The sequence below is a fragment of the Carcharodon carcharias genome, chromosome 1, assembly GCF_017639515.1.
Source record: "Carcharodon carcharias isolate sCarCar2 chromosome 1, sCarCar2.pri, whole genome shotgun sequence".
Lineage (NCBI taxonomy): Eukaryota > Metazoa > Chordata > Chondrichthyes > Lamniformes > Lamnidae > Carcharodon > Carcharodon carcharias.
In genome coordinates, this window is record NC_054467.1 from 226,918,255 (window position 1) to 226,938,704 (window position 20,450).

Consider the following 20,450-nt stretch of genomic DNA (forward strand, 5'->3'; position numbering starts at 1 on the left):
TATAGCATGTTGGCAACATTGACGTACTTTACTATCGCTCTGCCTTGGCTTCAATATTACTCCAGAGAGTTACTGCTTGCACAAATTAAAACTTAATCCAGGTAACTGAACATAGTTTTAATTTTAATATTGCTCAAGGATTCTCTCCAAGATGGTCAAATCACAAAGTGATTGTCAAACAGCTGTATAATATATAGGCACTGAGAGCCAAGGAATACAATATGGAAAGTGAACAAACGAGTGCCATAAAATAATAAATGGGCAAATTTAGTCTGGTCCTTGTATTATAGAAGTTTCTTATTGATTGTGCTGGCGTTAAAAGGAAACATCTGGTGCTAGTATGTTTTTTGAAACACAGGCATATAAATCACGGAGATAAGAGCAGGGAGAGAAGCTTTTTTCCACCCCTAAAGTTTTCAAATTTGTTCACCCTTAATATCGCTCCTTCCAAATTGTACTATTCCGGTGAAAATTAATGATTGCAGAATGTACCATGAGGACTGCTACAAAGGAGACCACAGGTGAATATGTTTAGTGCATTTGCATGCAGATGAGAATCCGTCGGCTTTGTGATGTAGGCAGTTTAAGGCTTCAGAGGAGGCAATTAAGCAACTCTACAATCAAAACACCCAATCCTGGAATCCCCTTGTTTTAGCCTGTAGCAACTTACTTCAGAAGGATACACTGCTCAAATAGTTTCTAATCCTACAGTTGAAAGAATGACGAGCTTTCTGAAGGTTCTGAACTTTTATAAACCTGAATGAACAAAAACTTCCTTTCCATTAATTTCAAGGCTGTTCAATTTCTGATTGCATATCATGTCTCATCCTTGATCTCTTCCATGCATTCCTGCACACTTGTTGCAAGCATTTCCATATTTGTCACACAGCAAACAATATTTTTAATAATGGATCTTTTGTTCTGCTGGAAGGAGCTATTCTTGTGCAAGTACAAGTATATTCTGCCCTTGATGTCCTGAACTGGTATCAGCTACAGACTAATAGATGCTTGCCTTGAATTAAACTCATCATTTTCAGGTTCTTGACCAACATGTACACTGTCCAACCACACATTGAGCTCCCCTCAATTAAGTACCAGCAAGGTATGAAAGAGTAAAAATGTAACACAACAACTTACTTTTTTAATGTCAGTCTTTGAAATGAGGCCCCAGCCCTTTCCAGCAGTCTTGACCACCTGTGATTCAGGATACTGTCGTTTGCTAAAACACTGGTTTTGGCACCGTGAACCAGCTGGGCAGACAGCTGGATGACATTCATACATTAACATTCTGTTCAGGCACTCTGAATCCAGGCCACAAGGATGATCATCTGTAGGCTTACAGTTGCACCTCGAGATTTCCGAAATATCAGCTGTATAAATCTGTGCTTTGCCGTATGGTTTATTGACCTTTAAAAAAAAGTTTTGTTTAAAAAAAAATCGCCAAACTTAAAAGGTGCTGAAATTATTGCTTTAATATATTTGAAACTTTATTTTTATAGTTTGTACATTAACAAAAATCATGCAACACTTTATAAAGATGATATTTTATTTGGGCTGTGTGCCTGATAAAACGTGTAATCTTATTTATTTTACAGAGGCAGGGTCATGAAATGAAGAAAGTTATTCGTATAAGAACTACTTAAATAACAGGAAAAGCTAAACAATGGATCATGTCAGCTATTGCTTTATATGCTGCAATCCGTTTGAAAAACTGCAATGACTCACAAATCCAGCAACATATTCTGACTTATAATTGTAAACTACTAAATCCAAAATGCATTTCATATTTTCATATTGTGGGCCAATGGAGCTTAAATGGAGCACTGCAAGATGAACCAGCAAAGAATCAAGACCCTAAAAAATCACAAACTGAAATGGTTCTCATGCAACACTTTATAAAGAAATGATTAGCTCATAAGTAAACTTCTTCCTCTAGCATAGAAGTGTCAGCTTCTACGCTAGAAAAAGGAAGTGTTGTTTTCAGAGCAATTAGTCAGTAGAAATATCCTTAAAACGACTAGACCACACAGTCCTAAAGGATAGCTATATAAACAAGCGTAATTCTGTTCTGATTCTGTTATTCAATATATTTTCTCCATTTTGTTTCATTGCATCAGCCTTAAAAAAAACTAACTTGGCAGCTTGGCAGATGGCCAAAAAACACAATACAGGCCGAAAAGATTGAGGGTTCAATTTTTCGTTTCTGTTGAGTAAGTCAATCTCAGGTGGGTCTGCAGCAAGTGTGCACAACAGCAGGGTTCAAGTTTTTGAATTTAAAAAATTGTTTTATGGGATGTGGGCGTCACTTGCAAGGCCAGCATTTGTTGCCCATCCCTTATTGCTCTTGAACTGAGTGGCTTGCTAGGTAATTTCAGAGGGAAGTTAAGAATCGTTGTGGATCTGGAGTCCAGGTAAGGGCGGTAGATTTCCTTTCCGAAAGGACATTAGTGAACAAGGTGAGGTTTTACAATAATTGATGATGGTTTCACGATCACCATTACTGAGACTAGCTTTATACTCTATATTTTATTAACTGAATTCAAATTCCACCAGCTGGGATTCAAACCTGTGTCCCCCAGCTCATTAGCCTGGGCCTCTGGACTATAAGTTCAGTGACATGGCACTATGCTGCAATCTCCCCATTACTACCCAATAACCACTTATGTGGATATCCTTGGTTTCATGAATTCCTTTGACTGCAAATGATTCTTGGCTTGCCCAAGAGTTCTTGCCTCCTTTCCCATGAATTGTAGAGTTAAGGAACTGTTCAAGACTGTCCAATTCTAACACTGCACATATCTGAGGGAGCTTTTTCATTCAGCACCTCATGCAATCTTGGACAAGATAAAGTTAATTGGACAGGAGAGGCCCATTGCTCCCCCCGGCCAATATCCTCATAATCCAACTGCTCTTTTAGTTTCCATGTTTAAAATTTTCTGGTCTTTAGTTATGATCAGCACTTCTTTGAACTTTTCTCTCTTGTTCTTTCCAAATATGCAGTCCTGTCAATCATCGCATGTACGTTGCTGGCTTTCAAAAATTACTGTACAATCTCCTGCACACTCAAAGATCTCACGTATTCATGCCAGAGGGAGCAAAAGAACAACGAAACTGAGTCTACTTCACACCTACCCTTATGTGTTTATATGGTGGAGGTTTTCTACCATTGCGCTCATTTTCCTGAGCTTCTCTGGTCTCCCGCTGAGCTTTAAGATCCTGAAAACGTTCTGCTGCCTCTTCTAAAGCTGAAATGATAACAAAAAAATAACAGTGTGACTTAACTTTATGACCATAAAGAAAAAGTGCCAACTTCATTTTAGTTACAAGATGCAGTTTAAAAATAAAACAAAATTGCACGCAACAAACAATAATGCAAAATTTTAACACAAAATTTATAATTGGTTGATTTCACAAGATCAGGGCCTTTGCATATTTAAGTCCTGGGTTGTGCAAAAAAATGTCACTCTTTCAATCTGGAACAAGTTCCTGGGCTCACTATGGGAGTTTAATTTTAAATGAGTGCTTTGTGAAGTGCTAGTTCTCTGCTTTTTTCCCAGCTGCTTGTACACAAAAATAGTTACCAGCTGTTATAGTAGCCTGGTGGTGTTGGTTTGACTCTTAGAACCCAGAGCACATCTACTGCCGTGTTTATTGCAGGTAAAACCTTTGACTTTGTTTTTATGGTAGCATTTAGTTAAACCAGATATATTTCAGAGCACTGACACTGATGGTGAAGAGTTCGCTGACATATTACACAAAGATTTTGGAAGAAGTTTTGGCCCTCTGAGAAAAGAACATTTTTTTAAAAAGACATGTTTAGATGATCCTGCACCAACCCAGTCCCAGCATGAACAACAATCACATTTGGGCACATTCTTCAGGTTAAGATTCACCAACTCAAGCCACCCAGTTTACCTATGGAATGAAAGCAAGACTGGTTTGTAACAGTGGGTGCTGTTTCCAATAAAGTTCAAGTATCCTTACCAAGTAGTAGTAATGGGGGCATCCAGAGGTAGCCCCATGCACAAGATGCACCTAAAAGCTTATCACACACAACAGGTATTTTGAGGTTTTTGAAGGTGATTGGGTTGATGCCAGACAAGAGTCTTGGCTGGGTACAAGGAGAGTCCATAAATAAGGTTGATGGTTATGAAGTCTCAAGTCTCCATAGAGATGGGGAGGCAAAGAAGAAAAAGTGCTTAAGACACAGCAAAGAGAGACTTGTTACAAAGTAAAGTGAGAAAAAGAAGTTAGACAATCAAATACAGAAACAATGATGTGATTGTGCCAGTCTGAAAAAGTGAGTGGGCAAGACAGAAAAAAATGGAAGATAAACAGAAAGATGAAAGTGCCGACAGAAAGAATTAAAAAGATGTGAGACAAGTAGGAAAGTGTGTTACAGAAATGGAGCCGATTAATTTTTAAATTTAGGTCATAAGGAGATCAACTTGTATTCAGATTTAAAAAAAAAAATGCTGCCACAACATGCATTTCAGACAAATGCAATACTTACAATAAACAAACATACCAAAATCCTTCATCTATTCATTTTTCCTTGCAAGTTCCCAAGTGCTGAGACTAAAGTTAGCTTTTGAGACTACAAAAAAAGTACACCATTAAAAACTAATTTCCCTTACTGATGTCATAAGTATAAACCAGATGGCAAGCAAGTAATCTGTTCTCAAATCTCTGCCATTGCCAATTTAACCAGTTCCCATGAAGTGCCAGTGCCTGCTAAAGCATTCATCCCAAATTTCCCTTCCCACTGGGAAGCCGCACTTGGGGATTCTTGCAGGGATTTACCAAGGCTCCTTAGACAGCACCTTCCAAACCCATGACACCTGCCATCTGGAAGGACAAGGGCAGCAGGTAGATGGGAACACCATCACCTCCAAGTCACTCACCGTCCTGACTTGGAAATATATCGTCGTTCCTTCACTGTCTCTGGGTCAAAATCTTGGAACTCACACCCACAATGCTGTCAGGCAGGAACTGGCAGGGCTGCAGCGGTTCAAGGCGGCAGCTCACCACCACCTTCTCAAGGGCAACTAGGGATGCACAATAAATGTTGGCCCAGCCTTCCGCCCACATCCCGTGAATGAATTAAAAAAAAAATTCTACTCAGCATTTCTCCAATTGGTTGTCAAGTAGGGGAATTATACGGAAGAAGCTATCCCTTTTTATGTTTGTAATATACTAAATTATCACAAAATTCAGGCTAAATAAAATCTCAGCTATCTTCTTCATACTAATGTTAAATTACATTAGGCAGCACACTTTTTTACAAATGTATTGGCTTTTGAAATTGTCAAGTAGATACCAGTATCGGTTGATTATTTATAAATAATCTGGATATTGGAATAGAATAAATATAGTTTGAGGCAGACAGTGAGGACAATACCTATTAACTGCAGCAGGAAATAGTTGGTTAGCAGATTGGCAGACAAATGGCAGAAGGAATTTAATACAGAGAAGTGTGACTTGATGCATGTGGAAGGAGGAATAGGGAGAGCAATAGGCAAAGGTACCTAATGGCGCAGTTCTAAAGTGTGGCTAGAGATGGTGGAACATGGGGTTGATGTGTATAGATCTTTGAGAATGCAAGAGCATAATAAGCATAGCATATGGGCTACTGGGCTTCATAAATAGAGATATTGAGCACAAAAGTAGGAAGCTATGCTGAACCTTGAAAGCTCTTGTTAGGACCTAACCAGATTATTGTGTTCAGTTCTAATCACGTCACTTTAGGAAAGATCCTTGAGGGTGCAGAGGAGATCTACCAGAATGATTCCAGGGATGAGGGACTTTAGCTACAAGGTTAAGTTGGAGAAGCTGTGGTTGTTCTCCCAGGAGAAAAGGAGGTTGAAGAGATATTTTAATGAGATGTGCAAGATTATGACAGCTTTAGATAAAAGAGAGAAAGAAAAGCTATTCCAACAGTCAAAGGACTAGACAACACAGATTTAAGGTTTATTCTGAAGGCAAGAGATAGAGGATAGAAGTGAGGAGGAACTCTTTTATGCAGCAAACTGTAATGAAAAGGAAATATTGGATAGGCACTGGAGGGAAATAAACTTTGTAGGGTTATAGGGATAGAGTGGGGAATGGGAATGACTGGATTGATCCAGAAACTTGATGGGCGGAAAGGCCTCCTATGACACCATCAAAGCTGAAAGTTAAAAAAGGTTTAATTTAACTGCAGCATTTTACTTTTATAGTAGTACCTTTTCTAAAGGCTTTGCTGAGGCTTTTGATTTTGTTGTCTTTGCTTCCCTTATCACCTTCCATATAAGGAAATACGCGTGCCTGATGGGTCCAAAAGTAGTCGTTTGATCCAAAGAAGTGAACTGGAAACTCGCCAATCTCGTGCTTCATGTTTTGAATATTTGTTGGAACGTTTCTCGGGTGACATATCTCTGCGGGCCACCACCTGTGTTTGGATAGCAGATCTCAAATAATCAGTACAAAAGTAAAACCAGGTTACTGCAACAAGTAATTTCAGTCTAGTTAAATGGTAAATTAATAAGATGATAGCTCCCAAACTTCATTGTAAACTCCTTTTCAATTTTTTGAAAATAAACAGCAGCCACCAGCAAAATTTAAGGTGGTTTATACCTGAAGAGAACTGGGAAGCTAAACTGAGCTGTGGGGAGTTGGAGTTAAACTAATAAAGTGGGGGTGGAATGAAAAAAATATAAGCTTTAGGCATGTAAATAATATGGAAGTACAGAGGGGAAAGAAAGAGATTTAAAAAAGGCAATTCACAAAACCTGTGGAGGCCAGGTCACTGAGTGTATTTAAGATCGAGATAGATAGGTTCTTGATTGATAAGGGGATCAAAGGTTACGGGGAGAAGGCGCGAGAATGGGGTTGAGAAACTTATCAGACATGATTAAATGGCAGAGCAGACTCGATGGGCTGAATGGCTTAATTTCTGCTCCTATTCTTATGGTCTTATGGCAAGATGTCAAAAAAAAGAGAAACCAAATATGGGATGACAAATCAAAATAAATGTATGCACATTAATAGAGAACCAGAAAACAAACTGGGGTAGGGACATTGATTAAAATACAAAATCAAAATCTAGATATTAGAGTGGCTGCAGCTGGGTCAGGATTGACAATTAAATATAAAAAGAGAAACTACTGGAAATACTCCAACAGGTTCGGGCAGCATCTGTGGAGACAAACAGTTAACATTTCAGGTCAATTACCTTTTGTCAGAACTGACAAATTTTGCCCTTGCTCGTCAATAAATATACCTGAATATAAAACTTAATGGATATTATTTTGAGACAACATCCTACAAGAGCACAAAACAATTGAAGACATGGTCCAAAGAAAATCCCTGTAGATTCAGCTGAGAGAAAGCCAGGGATATTTTACTATTACTACTGGGATTATATTGCCAAATAGTGGAAAGGAAATCACTGACTACAAATTTCATTAAAAGATGCATTAGCAATAGTGCTACAAATTTTAAGTTATCCAAAAAACAGGCAAGGAAAAGCTAATATATTTGTCTCGAAAAACAGGAGAATGACGAAAGGACACATGAATGAGGAAGAAGAAATTCTAAACATAAATAAGGAAACATTGCCAAATTGAACTGTACATGAGCAATGGAAAACATCGAAATACAATAGAAATGGTACAAATCAAGTATATTCTGCTAAGTGTACTGAGAAAACATTCAGCACTTAACACAGCAGAACACAAAAATGAAAGCAAGGTCAAATATAAAAAGACATAGCAAAGTTAAAAAAATTAGAAAGGCCAAGGGAATACAGGCAAAATTAGAAAATGCTACTATGAGCTGCAGGCAAGCTTACAATGCGGAATGTGCGAGAAGAGATTATTTAAGCTTTTACCTCAGTATTCACATGGAAGTTGGCTATTGGCAGTATAAAACCACCATGGGTGTGTGAAACAGTTGGTAAAGATTACCAAAGAGTAATCAATTCCAAAATTGGTGGGAAGAAAAAAATTATCCCAGAGAAGAGGGAGCAAATGGAACTCTCCCCTTCAAAAAGGGCACAGGAGCAAGCTTCCTGAAGTGTGTGACTGAATTGGCGAACAGAAAGCAGATGGTGTGATTTTCAGAAATGATTTGCTAAGATGTCTCAAGGGATGCCTGGACATAAAGTTAGTTGACTGATAGAAAACAAAGGATTAGGGCTGATTAGTGTAACTCTTATTGGCGTCTACTCTCTTAAGGGTTAGAAGTAGTTCAGCAGTCAGTTGAAGGCTGTGGTTTGGCACACAACATGCCTTAATGTAAAAGATTTCAGTAGGACGGATTACAGTCAGGTCACAGATGCAATTTATTGCACAGATGTGCCAGGTAATACACTGTTAGAAGGAAAACAAGAAATGGAAACATAAGCAGGGCGATGGCAGGCCAGTCAGTTTAACCTTGGTGGTGGGGAAGCTTCTAGAAGCAATAAGTTGGAACAAGATTAATAGTCTGTTGGACAAATATGGATGAATTGCAGAAAGTCAGCATGGATGTGTTTTAAAAAAATTCATTCATGGGATGTAGTTATTTTATTGCCTATCCCTAATTGCCTTTGAGAAGGTGGTGGTGAGCTGCCTTCTTCAACTGCTGCAGATCCTGTGGTGTAGGTACACCCACAGTGCTGTTAGGAAAGGAATTCCAGGATTTTGACCCATCAATAGTGAAGGAACGGCAACATATTTTCAAGCCAGGATGGCGAGTGGCTTTGAGGGGAACTTCCAGATGGCGGTTTCCCATCTGTCTGCTGCCCTTGACCTCCTAGATGGTAGTGGTTGCAGGTTTGGAAGGAAGGAGCCTAGGTGTGTTCCTGCAGTGCGTCTTGTAGATGGTACACACTGCTGCTACTGGTGCTGGAGGGAGTGAATGTTTGTGGATAGGGTGCCAATCACGTGGGCTGCTCTGTCCTGGATGATGTCAAATCTCTTGAGTGCTGTGGGAGCTGCACTCATCCAGGCAAGCGGAGAGTATTCCATCACACTTCTGACTTGTTCCTTGTAATGGTGGACAGGCTTTGGGGAGTCAGAAGGTGAGTTACTTGTCGCAGGATTCCTAGCCTCTGAACTGCTCTCATAGCCACAGTATTTATATGGCTAGTCCAGTTTAGTTTCTGGTCAATGGCAACCCCCAGGATGTTAACGATGGGGGATTCAGTGATGGTAATGCCACTGAATTTCAAGGGGTGATGTTAGATCCTCTTTTGCTGAAGATGGTCATTGGTACCACACAAGTACCAGGCAATGTTACTTGCTACTTGTTGGCTCAAGCTGTGATATTGTTCAGGTCATGCTGCATTTGCACATGGACTGCTTCAATATCTGAGGAGTCGTGAATGCTGCTGAACATTGCTAGTGATTGCACAAACATCCCCACTTCTGAGCTTATGATGCAAGGTCATTGATAAAGCAACTAAAGGTGGTTGGGCCTAGGACTCTACCCTGAGGAACTCCTGCAGTGATGTCCTGGAGCTAAGATGATTGACCACCAACAACCACAAGCACCTTCCTTACTAGGTATGACTCCAACCATCGGAGAGTTCACCCCCTCTCGATTCCCAATGAGTCCAGTTTTGCTGGGACTCCTTCATGCCACCCTTGGGCAAATGCTGCCCTGATGTCAAAAGCAGCCATCTGTTAAGGGCAAACCATGCTTAACTAACTTGGAGTTTACTGATGAGGTGAACAGAGGGAGTTGATGAGGGTAACGCTGTTGATGTGGTGTGCATGGACTTCCAAAAATTATTAAATTCTGCAAACAGGCTTGCGAGCAAAGTTACAACTCATGGAATAAAAATGGGGCAGTAGGGAGATGGATATGAAATTGTCTGAGTGAGGTTTGAGGGAACTCTGTTCACTGTCAGTAGTTAATGTTTGTTTTCAGGCTGCAGGAAGGTTTATAGTGGATTCCCCAGGGGTTGGTGTTAGGACCCTTTCTTTTTATGATATATATTAAAGGGCCTAGCTTTGGTGTACAAGGCACAATTTCAAAATTTGCAGATAATGCGAAACTTGGAAGCATCGTAAACTGTGAAGGTAGTGTAAACTTCAAAAGGACAGACGTGGGTGGAATGGGCGGACAAGTGGCAGATGAAATTTAATGCAGAGAAGCATGAAATGGTTCCGTTTAGAATAATGCAGAGAGGCAATATAAAATAAAGGGTACAATTCTAAAGGGGGTACAGAAGCAGAGGGACCTGGGTGTTCATGTGACTGAGTCATTGGAGGTGGCATGTCAGGTTGAGAGAATGGTTAATAAAGCATACAGCATCCTATGCTTTATCAATGGGGGCATAAAGTACAAAAACAAAGAAATTATGTTAGACTGGTGTAGAACATTGGTTTGGCCTCAGCCTCAACTGGAGTATTGAGTGTAGTTCTGGGCACTCCACTTCAGGAAAGATGTGAAGGGATCAGAAAGAGTGCAGACACGATTCACAAAAATGGTTCCAGGGTGAGGAACTTTAGTTATGTGGATAGAGTGGAGAGATTAGGAAATTTTTCCTTGGAGAAGAGAAGGTTGTGGGGAGATTTGACAGAGGTATCCAAAATCATGAATGGCCCAGACAGAGATGGGGAAAACTGTTCCCATAGGTGGAAGGATAGAGAACAAGGGGACACTGATTTAAATTAATTGGCAAAAGCAGGATTGGAGACATGAGGAAATTTTTTTCATTTGAGCGGTTGGGGTCTGGAGTGCACTGCCGAGAGTGTGGTGGAGGCAGGTTCAATAGATGCATTTAAGAGGGAATTGGATTATTATCGGAAAACAAAAGGGGAAAATGCCAGGGACTGGCACTATGTAAATGGTTCCTTCGGAGAGTCGGTGCCAACATGACAGGTCAAATGGCCTCCCATGCTGTAACCATTCTTTGACATACATTTTATGCGACGCTGTTGAAAATTGCGGAGCAAATCTAGATAAATAAAGCCATGAAAAGCAAAATCTTCTTAGGTTTTCTAAACAGATGAAGAGTGCAAGTGAAAAGAGATTATGATACATTTGAGAAGTGATTAAGTTAGAGTTATCTGCAGTTTTGGGCATCCCGTTATCAGAAGGACATGAAAGCCACAGAGCATGTAGTGCAAGATGGTACCAGTGGAAAAACTGGAGATACTGAGACTATTTCCAATGGGAAATGGAGGGGAGGTTTAATGGAGCTTTTTAAAATCATGAAGGCTTTTGATAGTGAATAGGGAAAGACTATTTCTTCTGATTAGGGAGTTGGTAACAAGCAATCAATTTACGGGAGAATTTGAAGAGGGTAGGAGAAATTTTATTATTTCACATATCTTTAAGTTCTATATCCATATGTGACAAAACTAGGAGGCTCTACTCATACTTCACATTTTTGGATAAGGTATCCCTTCCAAAATCTTTTTTTGGCTGCACCTCACGTTTCTATTTCATGATGTTTTAATATGGTTTTCTCTCTTGACCCTTCTAATCTGCAAACATGCTAACCTATGTACAGTCTCAATGTGTTGCTGCAATCACAAACTCTTACAGCAATTACTTCTTTCCAGGAAAACTAAAACTGTAGCTCCTCCTCAGTCTTTGTTATTCCTAATTCCTTCCGATTTTGAAATCTGCTCCTTTGTGGCCAAAATTTAGAAGGCTGTTCCTCTGTCAAGATTATCATGCAACAAAGCAGGACAATACCCCACTGCTAGAGACCATGTTAGTTCCACCTCTTTGGAAGATAATATAAAGTATGGCTACATGTTATGGGTATACTAGCAGTTCAGTCACAAATAGGGCTCACAATACAATTTCCCAATGGCAACATAGACTTTGTCTAGACTACTAAAAATTCTTTAGTCTCTGACTCCAATAACAGTTGCCCTAATGGATGTCAAGATGCCACTTCAATATCCCAATCTTACTGTGGATTTGATGCCACAAAACAATGGATCAAATGTCTGCCACTTCATTGAAATGGCTCCATTGCTAGGCTTTGGAATGGGACTAACACCAGGACTCATAGGAAGTCTCATCCCTCTGTAATTCTATCTGCTTAACAGCCTGTCAGAAATTTCTAGACCTAATCACTCAGCTAAACAATTCACAAGAATGGCTTTCCAAGGATATATGCAAATGAAACAGCAAATAATTTGCATTATTTAACTTTTACAAAACGATCTTGGATTTCAAAGTTTCCGGCTTTGAAACGCCATTGATCTTGCCAGGCAATGCATTCTCATAAAATGAAAAACATATTTAACAAAACTTGTTAAAAAAAAACAAAGCCTTTTCTTTGTTTGCACTGACCTGTAGCTACCCAGTTTAACCCAGATGATGTCTTTGTATCGTGGCTTCTTGCCTGCTTTGCAATCATTGCAATACCAGCTCCCCTCCGGCATATCAATGTTCAGGCATTCTGGGTGAAATGCTGCAGGACAGGACTCGCAACACAAAAGGCTTCCACCTGTAGAAAATAAGCCAAACAGGGAAACAACCTTAATAAAAATTTACATTGTGTTTAGAAAAAAAAACGAAGTTTTGCATTTATATAGCAACCATTATAAAATCTCAGAAAACATTTAAAGCACTTCTGGTGCAAAGGGTCACTTTATTTACTTTGAAGTGCAGAGGGAGTGATGTAGGAAAACAGTCAAGAGGAAATTAGCAGCCATGCAATTTTTATTTCTTCCACTAAATATATAAACCTATAAGGGGCATTATTAGCACCCATTTTTAAAAGCACATTTAACATTTGATGAAGCATTAACTCAAAGATGCTCATAGATGACACTTAAGAAATGCAACAGAGCTGTTCATGGATCACCGTGTCTCTTGCCAATGCAAGATTGTCACCGATATCTGCCTGCACATGTACACTGGTCCACACGTGTGCAGAAATCTAATGACGTCACACTGCTGCACCCCTGCCTGCCAGTACCCTCTGTGCATGTGTCAATGATATGCTATAAATACCACACAATGCATATTGTGCCATTAAGTTTATGGCAGTGTTTTTCTGCTTCTGTGTAAAAGATCAATAAATATATTCATTTTAGTTTGTTAATAATGGTTTGATGGTGTGGCATTTACTGCTAGCAGTAGAAAAAAATGCCAAAAAGAAAAACTGAGTAGTAGCATCTGGGGTTGATTTGGTTATAAACAATGTCAAGGAACAACTGAAAATTTTACAGGACATAAATACTCATGCTTGAGCTAATGGAAGCAGACAACCTGAGTGGAATGAGACCTGCTGTGCAACACATCACACTTAAAGAAGCAGCAAAAAAAGTTAAATATGCAAATGGTTTAACTACAATTCTTGAAGTTGCAGCCAGGGCATAAGATATAAACTTGGGAGTTTTAAGATGCAATATGGAATATGAGTCATCAAAAAAAATATCAATCGTGCTGAACAATGTCTCTCTCGCATCCACAAAATCCTATATCTGGTAAACAATGTCTGACTCCTGCTCAGATCAAAATCACTGCCCAAGGCCTAAGTCTGATTGGGTCTATGACCCAGAAAACCGACTTCCTCTGTGGGTGACAGGCGCTCCGGCCAATCCACTTCAATTAGGAATTAAGGGACAACACCTAAAACATAGCCATGATGATATGAGCTCACAATAACAAAATGGAGTAAAACATGAAAACTGCGCATGCACAGCGTTAGCAACAAATGCAGCCTTCATGGATAGCCTTTCCTCATTTCCATCGCTTCTGCAACAGACAAGTGCCTCACACTTTTATACTTCCTTATCTGTGTAAAAGAGATTAGAAACTAATCCCCTCCATGAGAAGCCACAGGAGAGCAGACATCATTCACCCTGTCAACAGAAAAAAATTGAACCTGTGCCCATCACTGATAGGGCACCTGTTGAAATCTGAAGCTAATGGGAACTGATGACATTAGTGGAGTGCTGATTTGAAATTATTAATAAAGCTTAGCTGTGGAAAGGATCACAAAGAGAAACTGGATGCTTCCTGGACAGGGAAAGAAAATATTTGATTGGGACTTCCTGGCCATTTGCGCTCACCTTGTTGTTGGGAATGTGAGGAAGTGAAGAATCTCAAAAATTAGATTCTTGTCTTTATTTGCAACGACAGGTACAGAAACTTCTGTTGAAGTACTAGATGTAGCTGATTTAGGTAATTCTTGTAGAATAATCAACCAAAGCTCCAGCATAGAGAATCAATACTAATGCCTATTTATTTGTGAGTTAGCATTTGCAGTGCTGAAAGAGATAAACTTTGGCTAACCTGAATCAGGCCGGCACAGTTCTGAAGATAAATACCTCTACATGGTCCACCAGCTTAGTCAGATTTTTTGAACAGCACCTAAATTAATTTGTTCTTGAAGATTAGTGCTCTATTTGAGACTAGCTAACCAGGGTGTATATCCCTAGAAACTGTGGTGACAAATGAACCATCAGGAAGACTATGGGTAATTTAGTTGCTGAACTCAAGTAAGAGCATTCAGCTAGTAACACCAATTAACTCTGAGAACAAGTCAAAGTTGATGACTATGCAGGACAAACATTGTAAACAAAAGTAAGCTTAACTTTTCAGAAGGTATGCCATTATAAACTCAAGTAAAAATATGAAAGAGAGTGTCCTGTGTAAGTGTGGGCCATGTGCTTGTTTGGAAGGGTATGCACATCACCTCACTTCAGGAAACAGTCCTTCCATATATGAAGGTCAGAGGGGAAGATTACCTTTGCATGCAAATTCAGTCAGTCTGTAAAGCTAATTATTCAAGGGCTAAAACAATCATTCAATTCACATAACCCAACAGTAAAAAGACCTTAAACTAACCTCTTGAACACACGAAGCACCAGCTAACATTGACATGGGCATGATGACTGTACCCCTTTTTTGGAGCAAAATGGTTGCTACAGATAATACTGTTGGCCGTCAGCATTACAGACCCTGCTGCAATACAGGTCTCCCCTCCATGATAAGCCACTGGACAGCGGACGCAGCGCATCATTCGCCCTGCTAACAGAGAGAATTTAGTGTTAACCTTTAAATAAAGTTGTCATTTTCTTAAAGCTCCATCTCTCCTGATTTTCAGTAAATTCATAGAGAAATATTTTAAAACAGATTCTTATCAAAGACTTCACTTAAAAGCATTGTGGCATCCCGCCCCAATAAAATTCTCCTCTTTCCACGAATTTGAAGGTCAGTGAGGAATCCTGTACCCCTTGAAATTTCAAGCATTTAAATTGAACATTTCAGTCTTGCAAATATATCTAGCGACAAACAAACTTAATTTAGATTTGAGGGTCATTATTTTCAATACATTACAAATGCCAAAGGTATTTCGTTTTTATTTTTGCTTTATGTCACAGAAGTTTCCTGAAAAAAGATCTGATGACTTATGCAGCAGATAAATATTTTGGAAAAAATGCACAAGGTAGAAAGTTATAGGTTTTTGAATAGTCACGAATGGAAGAAGTCCGAACAAAGAACAATTACTCTCAGTCCTGAATCAGCTTGGCTTTGTAAATGATTCTTAAATTTGGTATTCATGTGAATTTCCGCATTATGGGTTTATGAAGCGTTATAAAACGTTTTGATCATGAAATTAGTAAACCATTTCTATCATCCGATTCATAGTATGGTGAACTAACACCGAAAGCAAATGAATACAGGCTCGAGTCAGGTCAGTGCAAGAACATTTTACAGTAACCTGAGACAGAAATAGCTTTTCTCCAATTTAACCAGTTGTTTGACAGCATTTAAATGAAGTCCAAGTTTTAAAAATAGTCTTTGAAAGTATTTAAAACAAAGTTAAGGTGAAAGTAGTTTTAAGACTTGCAAACTTGCATATCTACATGAAATACATAAGTCTTAGCTTTCATACATTTTTCCCACTAATCCCCTAAAGAAAAACTTCACACTAAGTAAGCATAACAGATGCATTAGTCATGTTTAATTATCTTTTTAAAAAAGGTAAAGAACTCCATTTCAACTAAACAATAGTTCTGAGATTTGGTATAGAAATTTAAATATGCTTCATATGTCAAAATTACCACTTTTCAGGCTCTCCAGTATAATAATGCAGTTATTATGCTTGAAACATATGAACTGAACTTGGGCGTAACTCTTGATCCCAATCCAAATGTCTGTTTCAATTGAACCTGGTGATTTGCATCTTTGTGAATTGATTGATATAGCTCAGTGTAAAACTTCATGCTCAATTCACCACTAGGACTCCCACTTCAAAATGTGAAATACCTCCAGACTCAATGTTTTCAATACCCACTTGAGGCCAGTGACACTTTGCACTATGGAAAATCCAACCTCCATCTTTCAACCCAATCTTTTCTACCCCTCAGCTCACTGATCTCTAAAATTCTCATCAGCCTCCTGTCATTGGTGCTTTCCTATCTTTACAATCTCTAGGCATGCTGTGTCCTTGCCACGTCTTCAACTTTTCTAATTAATCTGCGAGTTACCTCTCTTTCTAGACTACCACTACTCCCCATAAATAGTAATGTGACAGGATGAGAGGTCCAGGCTAATGCTCTGAGGACATGGGTTTAAGTGCTACCATGGCAGCTGGTGGGATTTAAATTCAATTAATAAATCTGGAACATAAAGCTAATCTCAGTGATGGTAATCATGACAACTGTCATTGACTGCTGTAAAAACTCATTTGGTTCACAAATGTCCTTTAGGGAAGGAAATCAGAATCACAGAATTGTTATGGTGCAGGTGGCTGCCATTCGGCCCATCGTGCCTGCACAGGCTCTCTGAGTATTTTAACAGTAGCAATCTCCTGCCTTTACCCTGTAACTCTGCACATTGTTTCTATTTAAATAATCATCCAATGCTCTCTTGAATGCCTCAACTGAACCTGCCTCCACCACACTTCCAGGCAGTGCATTCCAAACCCTAACTACTTGCTGTGTGACAAAGTTCTCACCTCACATTTGCTCCTTTTGCAAAACACTTTAAAACTGTGCCCTCTGGTTCTTGATCCGTTTACGAGCCAGAACAGTTTCTCCCTATCTACTCTGTCCAGGCCCCTCATTATTTTGAAAACTTTTGAACTGGTCTGGCCTACATGTGACACCAGATCCACAGTAATGTGATCGACTCTTACTGCCCTCTGAAATAACTGAGCAAGCCACTCGGTTCAAGGGCAATTACGGATGGGCAATAAATGCTGGCCTTGCCAGCGATGCCCATATCCCAGAAAAATTAAAGGAAAAACGTTGGTGGCAGAGCCTTCAATTATCTTGCCCCCACATTCTGGGATTGTCTCCCTAAACCCTTTTATCTTGTCACATCTGTTCACACATATAAAACCCTCATTAAAATTTACCTTATTTACTCCATTTTTAGACACCTTTCCTACCCTTCCCACCTTACTCCGTGTCCGAGTCACAGTTGTGAAGCAAGTTGGCGCATTTGCATTTGTCAAAGTACATGCATAAAGTTCTAGGAACATAACAAATTGTAGTACGAGAAAATACCATTATGATATATCCAGATGGTCACAGAGCACATTGAGGAGGTCTTCCTGAACATTCCTGGTTTCAATAGCTTCTCCGCTACATCAGGTATTTAATTCAAGGTAGCGTTCGCTACTTCAGCATATCCGCTCAATGTTGAGCTGTCCACAATGGTGTACTGCCTCCTAAATTGTAAACAGTGCTCCCTTTCCTTTAATTTTGTATCAGCTAACTTAGATAGTTGTTTTAGTTCTCAATTTCAAATCATTGATCTACATTGATGATAATGGCCCTTGTATGAATCACCAAAGCACCCTTATAATCAATTTCTGATCCACTTTTGGAAACCTAACACTACCCCACCCTGACAAATTCATGTCTTTCAAAAGAAAGAACGAATAAATCACTTTGTGCAAGTTTCTCTAAAATCCAAAGACAAAGCTATAAAGCACTATTTTTGTTGAGTTAAAAGCAAATTTTGAAAGTGCAGTCAAAGAACTTACATTATTCAGATTTTCATATGAATAATCAATTACAATTAGGCAACTACACATAGGTTTTCAGTTCAAAATTATATTACAACATCTAAGGTACATTTAAAATTTAAATCCTGTAAAAAATAAATTTTTCACACAAGTAAATTTTAACAATCTATGCTCTAAGGCATTTTCACTTATCTGAGGAATTTTGCACCTTTTGTTGCCCTGGGGTTAGAGGGGTTTGTGGCATGGCAGCTGATACAAGTATGCAGTGGGCATCGAAACCTCTTGTTTTCAAACACAGTTGGGGGGTACTTTCTCACACAGTCCTCATGGTAGAACTTGCCACACAGAGGAACATTACAACGTTTAACATCAGGCCCATTCTTCTTACACACAAAACATGTGTGAACACCTGCACAAAATAAATAAATAAAATAAGAAACATATAATGCATAAATCTGATTTTTTTAAAAAAAGTTCCATGAGTACAATGTCTCACAATAAATTAAAAAAAAACTCTAATCATAAAAATTTCATTAAATCATGGTCTTTTGCATCTTTCAGAAGAGGTTACCGTGTTTGGTCATCATATGACAGGTGTAAAAATTTCTATTCTGGACTTGAGAAATATCAAGTGTAAAATTATGGGTTTTGTAAGAGTTGCCAGATAATATTGTCAGAAATGCAACTAATTATTCAATCTATAATCTCAAAGCATCAGCCTTCTCCAACAATTTTTAAAAATTCATTCATGGGATGTGGGCATCGCTGGCTAAGCCAGCATTTATTGCCTATCCCTAATTGCCCTTGTTCAGAAGGCATTTTAAGAGTTGACCACAGCAAGGTTTGGGGGAGGGGGGGGGGCGCAGAAGAGAGGCGGTGGCATAGTGGTAGTGGTACCCAGGTTTGAATCCCACCATGGCAGATGGTGGGATTTGCATTCGCATTCAATAAAAATCTGGAAATCAAAGTCTAATGACAACCATTAAACGATTGCTGATTGCCGTAAAACCTTCAGGTTCACTAATGTCCTTTAGGGAAGGAAATCTGTCGTCCTTACCTGGTTTGGCCTACATAGCAATGTGGTTGACTCTTAAACTGCCCTCTGAACAAGGGCAATAAAAGCTGGCCTAGCTAGCGACGCCCATATCCTATGAACGAATAATAAATAAAACAATGGCTGGAATGACTAGTTGCAAAGTTCTCAATTTGAAAGATTATCTTTTAGATAAGTATGCTGTATTTTATTCTGCTCCCATCAAGGACAAACACCAATCGCAATGCCTGTCCCTGCTTCCCCTCAACCCACCCCACCTCAAAACCAACTGGCCTTAGATATTGAAACAATTTGTGACAACATTAAGGCTTGGGCTGATAATTGGCAAGTAACATTCACACCACACAGGTGCTGGACAATGATTATCACCAACAAAAGAGAATCCAACCATCTCCACCTGCAATTCAAGGGCATCACCATCATTAAACTCCCATCAACATCCTGTGGGTTGACTAGAAACTTAACTGTACCAACCATATAAATACTGGAGCAGGTCAGAGGCTGAATTCTGTGGCAAGTAACTCACCTGACTCCCCACAGATTGTGCACCACCCAGAAGGCACAAGTCAAGAGTATGATGGAATACTCTCTGCTTGCCTGAATGAGTGTGGCTCCAAGCACATCCAAGAAGCTCAACACCACCCAGGACAAAGCAGCCTGCTTGATTGGCACCCCATCCACAACTTTAAACATTCATTCCCTCCATCACTGGCACACAGTGGCAGCAGTGTGTACCATCTACAAGATGCTCTGCAGCAACTTGCCAAGGCTCCTTTGAGAGCACCTCCCAAACTCATCCTTCTGGTGGTAGGGGTTGCAAAGATAACAGATGCATGGAGACACCACCACCTTCGAGTTCCAGGCCACACGCCATCCTGACCTGGAACTATAATCATCATTCCTCCACTGAAGCTGGGTCAAAATTCTGGAACTCCCTCCCTAACAATGTGGGTGTACCCATACCAGATGGACTGCTGCAGTTCAAGACAGTTCACCACCACCTGCTCAAAAGCAGTTAGGGATAAACAATAGTGCAATAAATGCTGGACTTACCAGCGATGCTCACATCCAACGAAATAAAAAAATACAAGGTAGGCGACGTTAGATCCACTGGGGAAGGTTTAACTACACAGGAGACAATATATTTGGGAGATGTGCCGGATATACCTCAGAGGTCTGAGTAATTTGATGGTTTAGGATTTGAGGTCATTTTTTTTACCAATGAAGTACAGACTGATACATAGACACTCATGTACTACTCCATTCACACTATATGATTCATTTATGAACAAGAAAATAAACTGATTATTTAACTGGATTATCAAGCATAGAATGCAGTTACATTCAATAGGTCATGGAAGCTCTGGTCTGGGTAACTCAGCATGTTATCTGAATTGTTAGAGCCACCACTATGCTGTTAATTTTACAACTGAAAATGCATCAAATCGAAGAAGCTGGAGTTTAAGATAAAAA

At 39.4% G+C, this 20,450-nt stretch overlaps 1 protein-coding gene across 4 annotated transcripts in view; it reads right to left on the reverse strand.

The window, feature by feature from the left end:
- The window catches only part of nsd2 (nuclear receptor binding SET domain protein 2), a 116,459-nt gene that overhangs the window by 18,239 nt on the left and 77,770 nt on the right, over positions 1-20,450 (reverse strand). For 3 of the 4 annotated variants that reach the window (XM_041210039.1, XM_041210134.1, XM_041210214.1), the window contains 6 exons: positions 18,132-18,332; positions 14,791-14,973; positions 12,283-12,439; positions 6,225-6,430; positions 3,133-3,245; positions 1,138-1,407 (listed from right to left, as the gene is read on the reverse strand). In XM_041210039.1, the coding sequence (XP_041065973.1) occupies positions 1,138-1,407; positions 3,133-3,245; positions 6,225-6,430; positions 12,283-12,439; positions 14,791-14,973; positions 18,132-18,332 (1,130 nt within the window). The remainder of the gene's footprint in view (positions 1-1,137; positions 1,408-3,132; positions 3,246-6,224; positions 6,431-12,282; positions 12,440-14,790; positions 14,974-18,131; positions 18,333-20,450) is intronic. The other variant, XM_041210291.1, reaches the window with a different exon arrangement.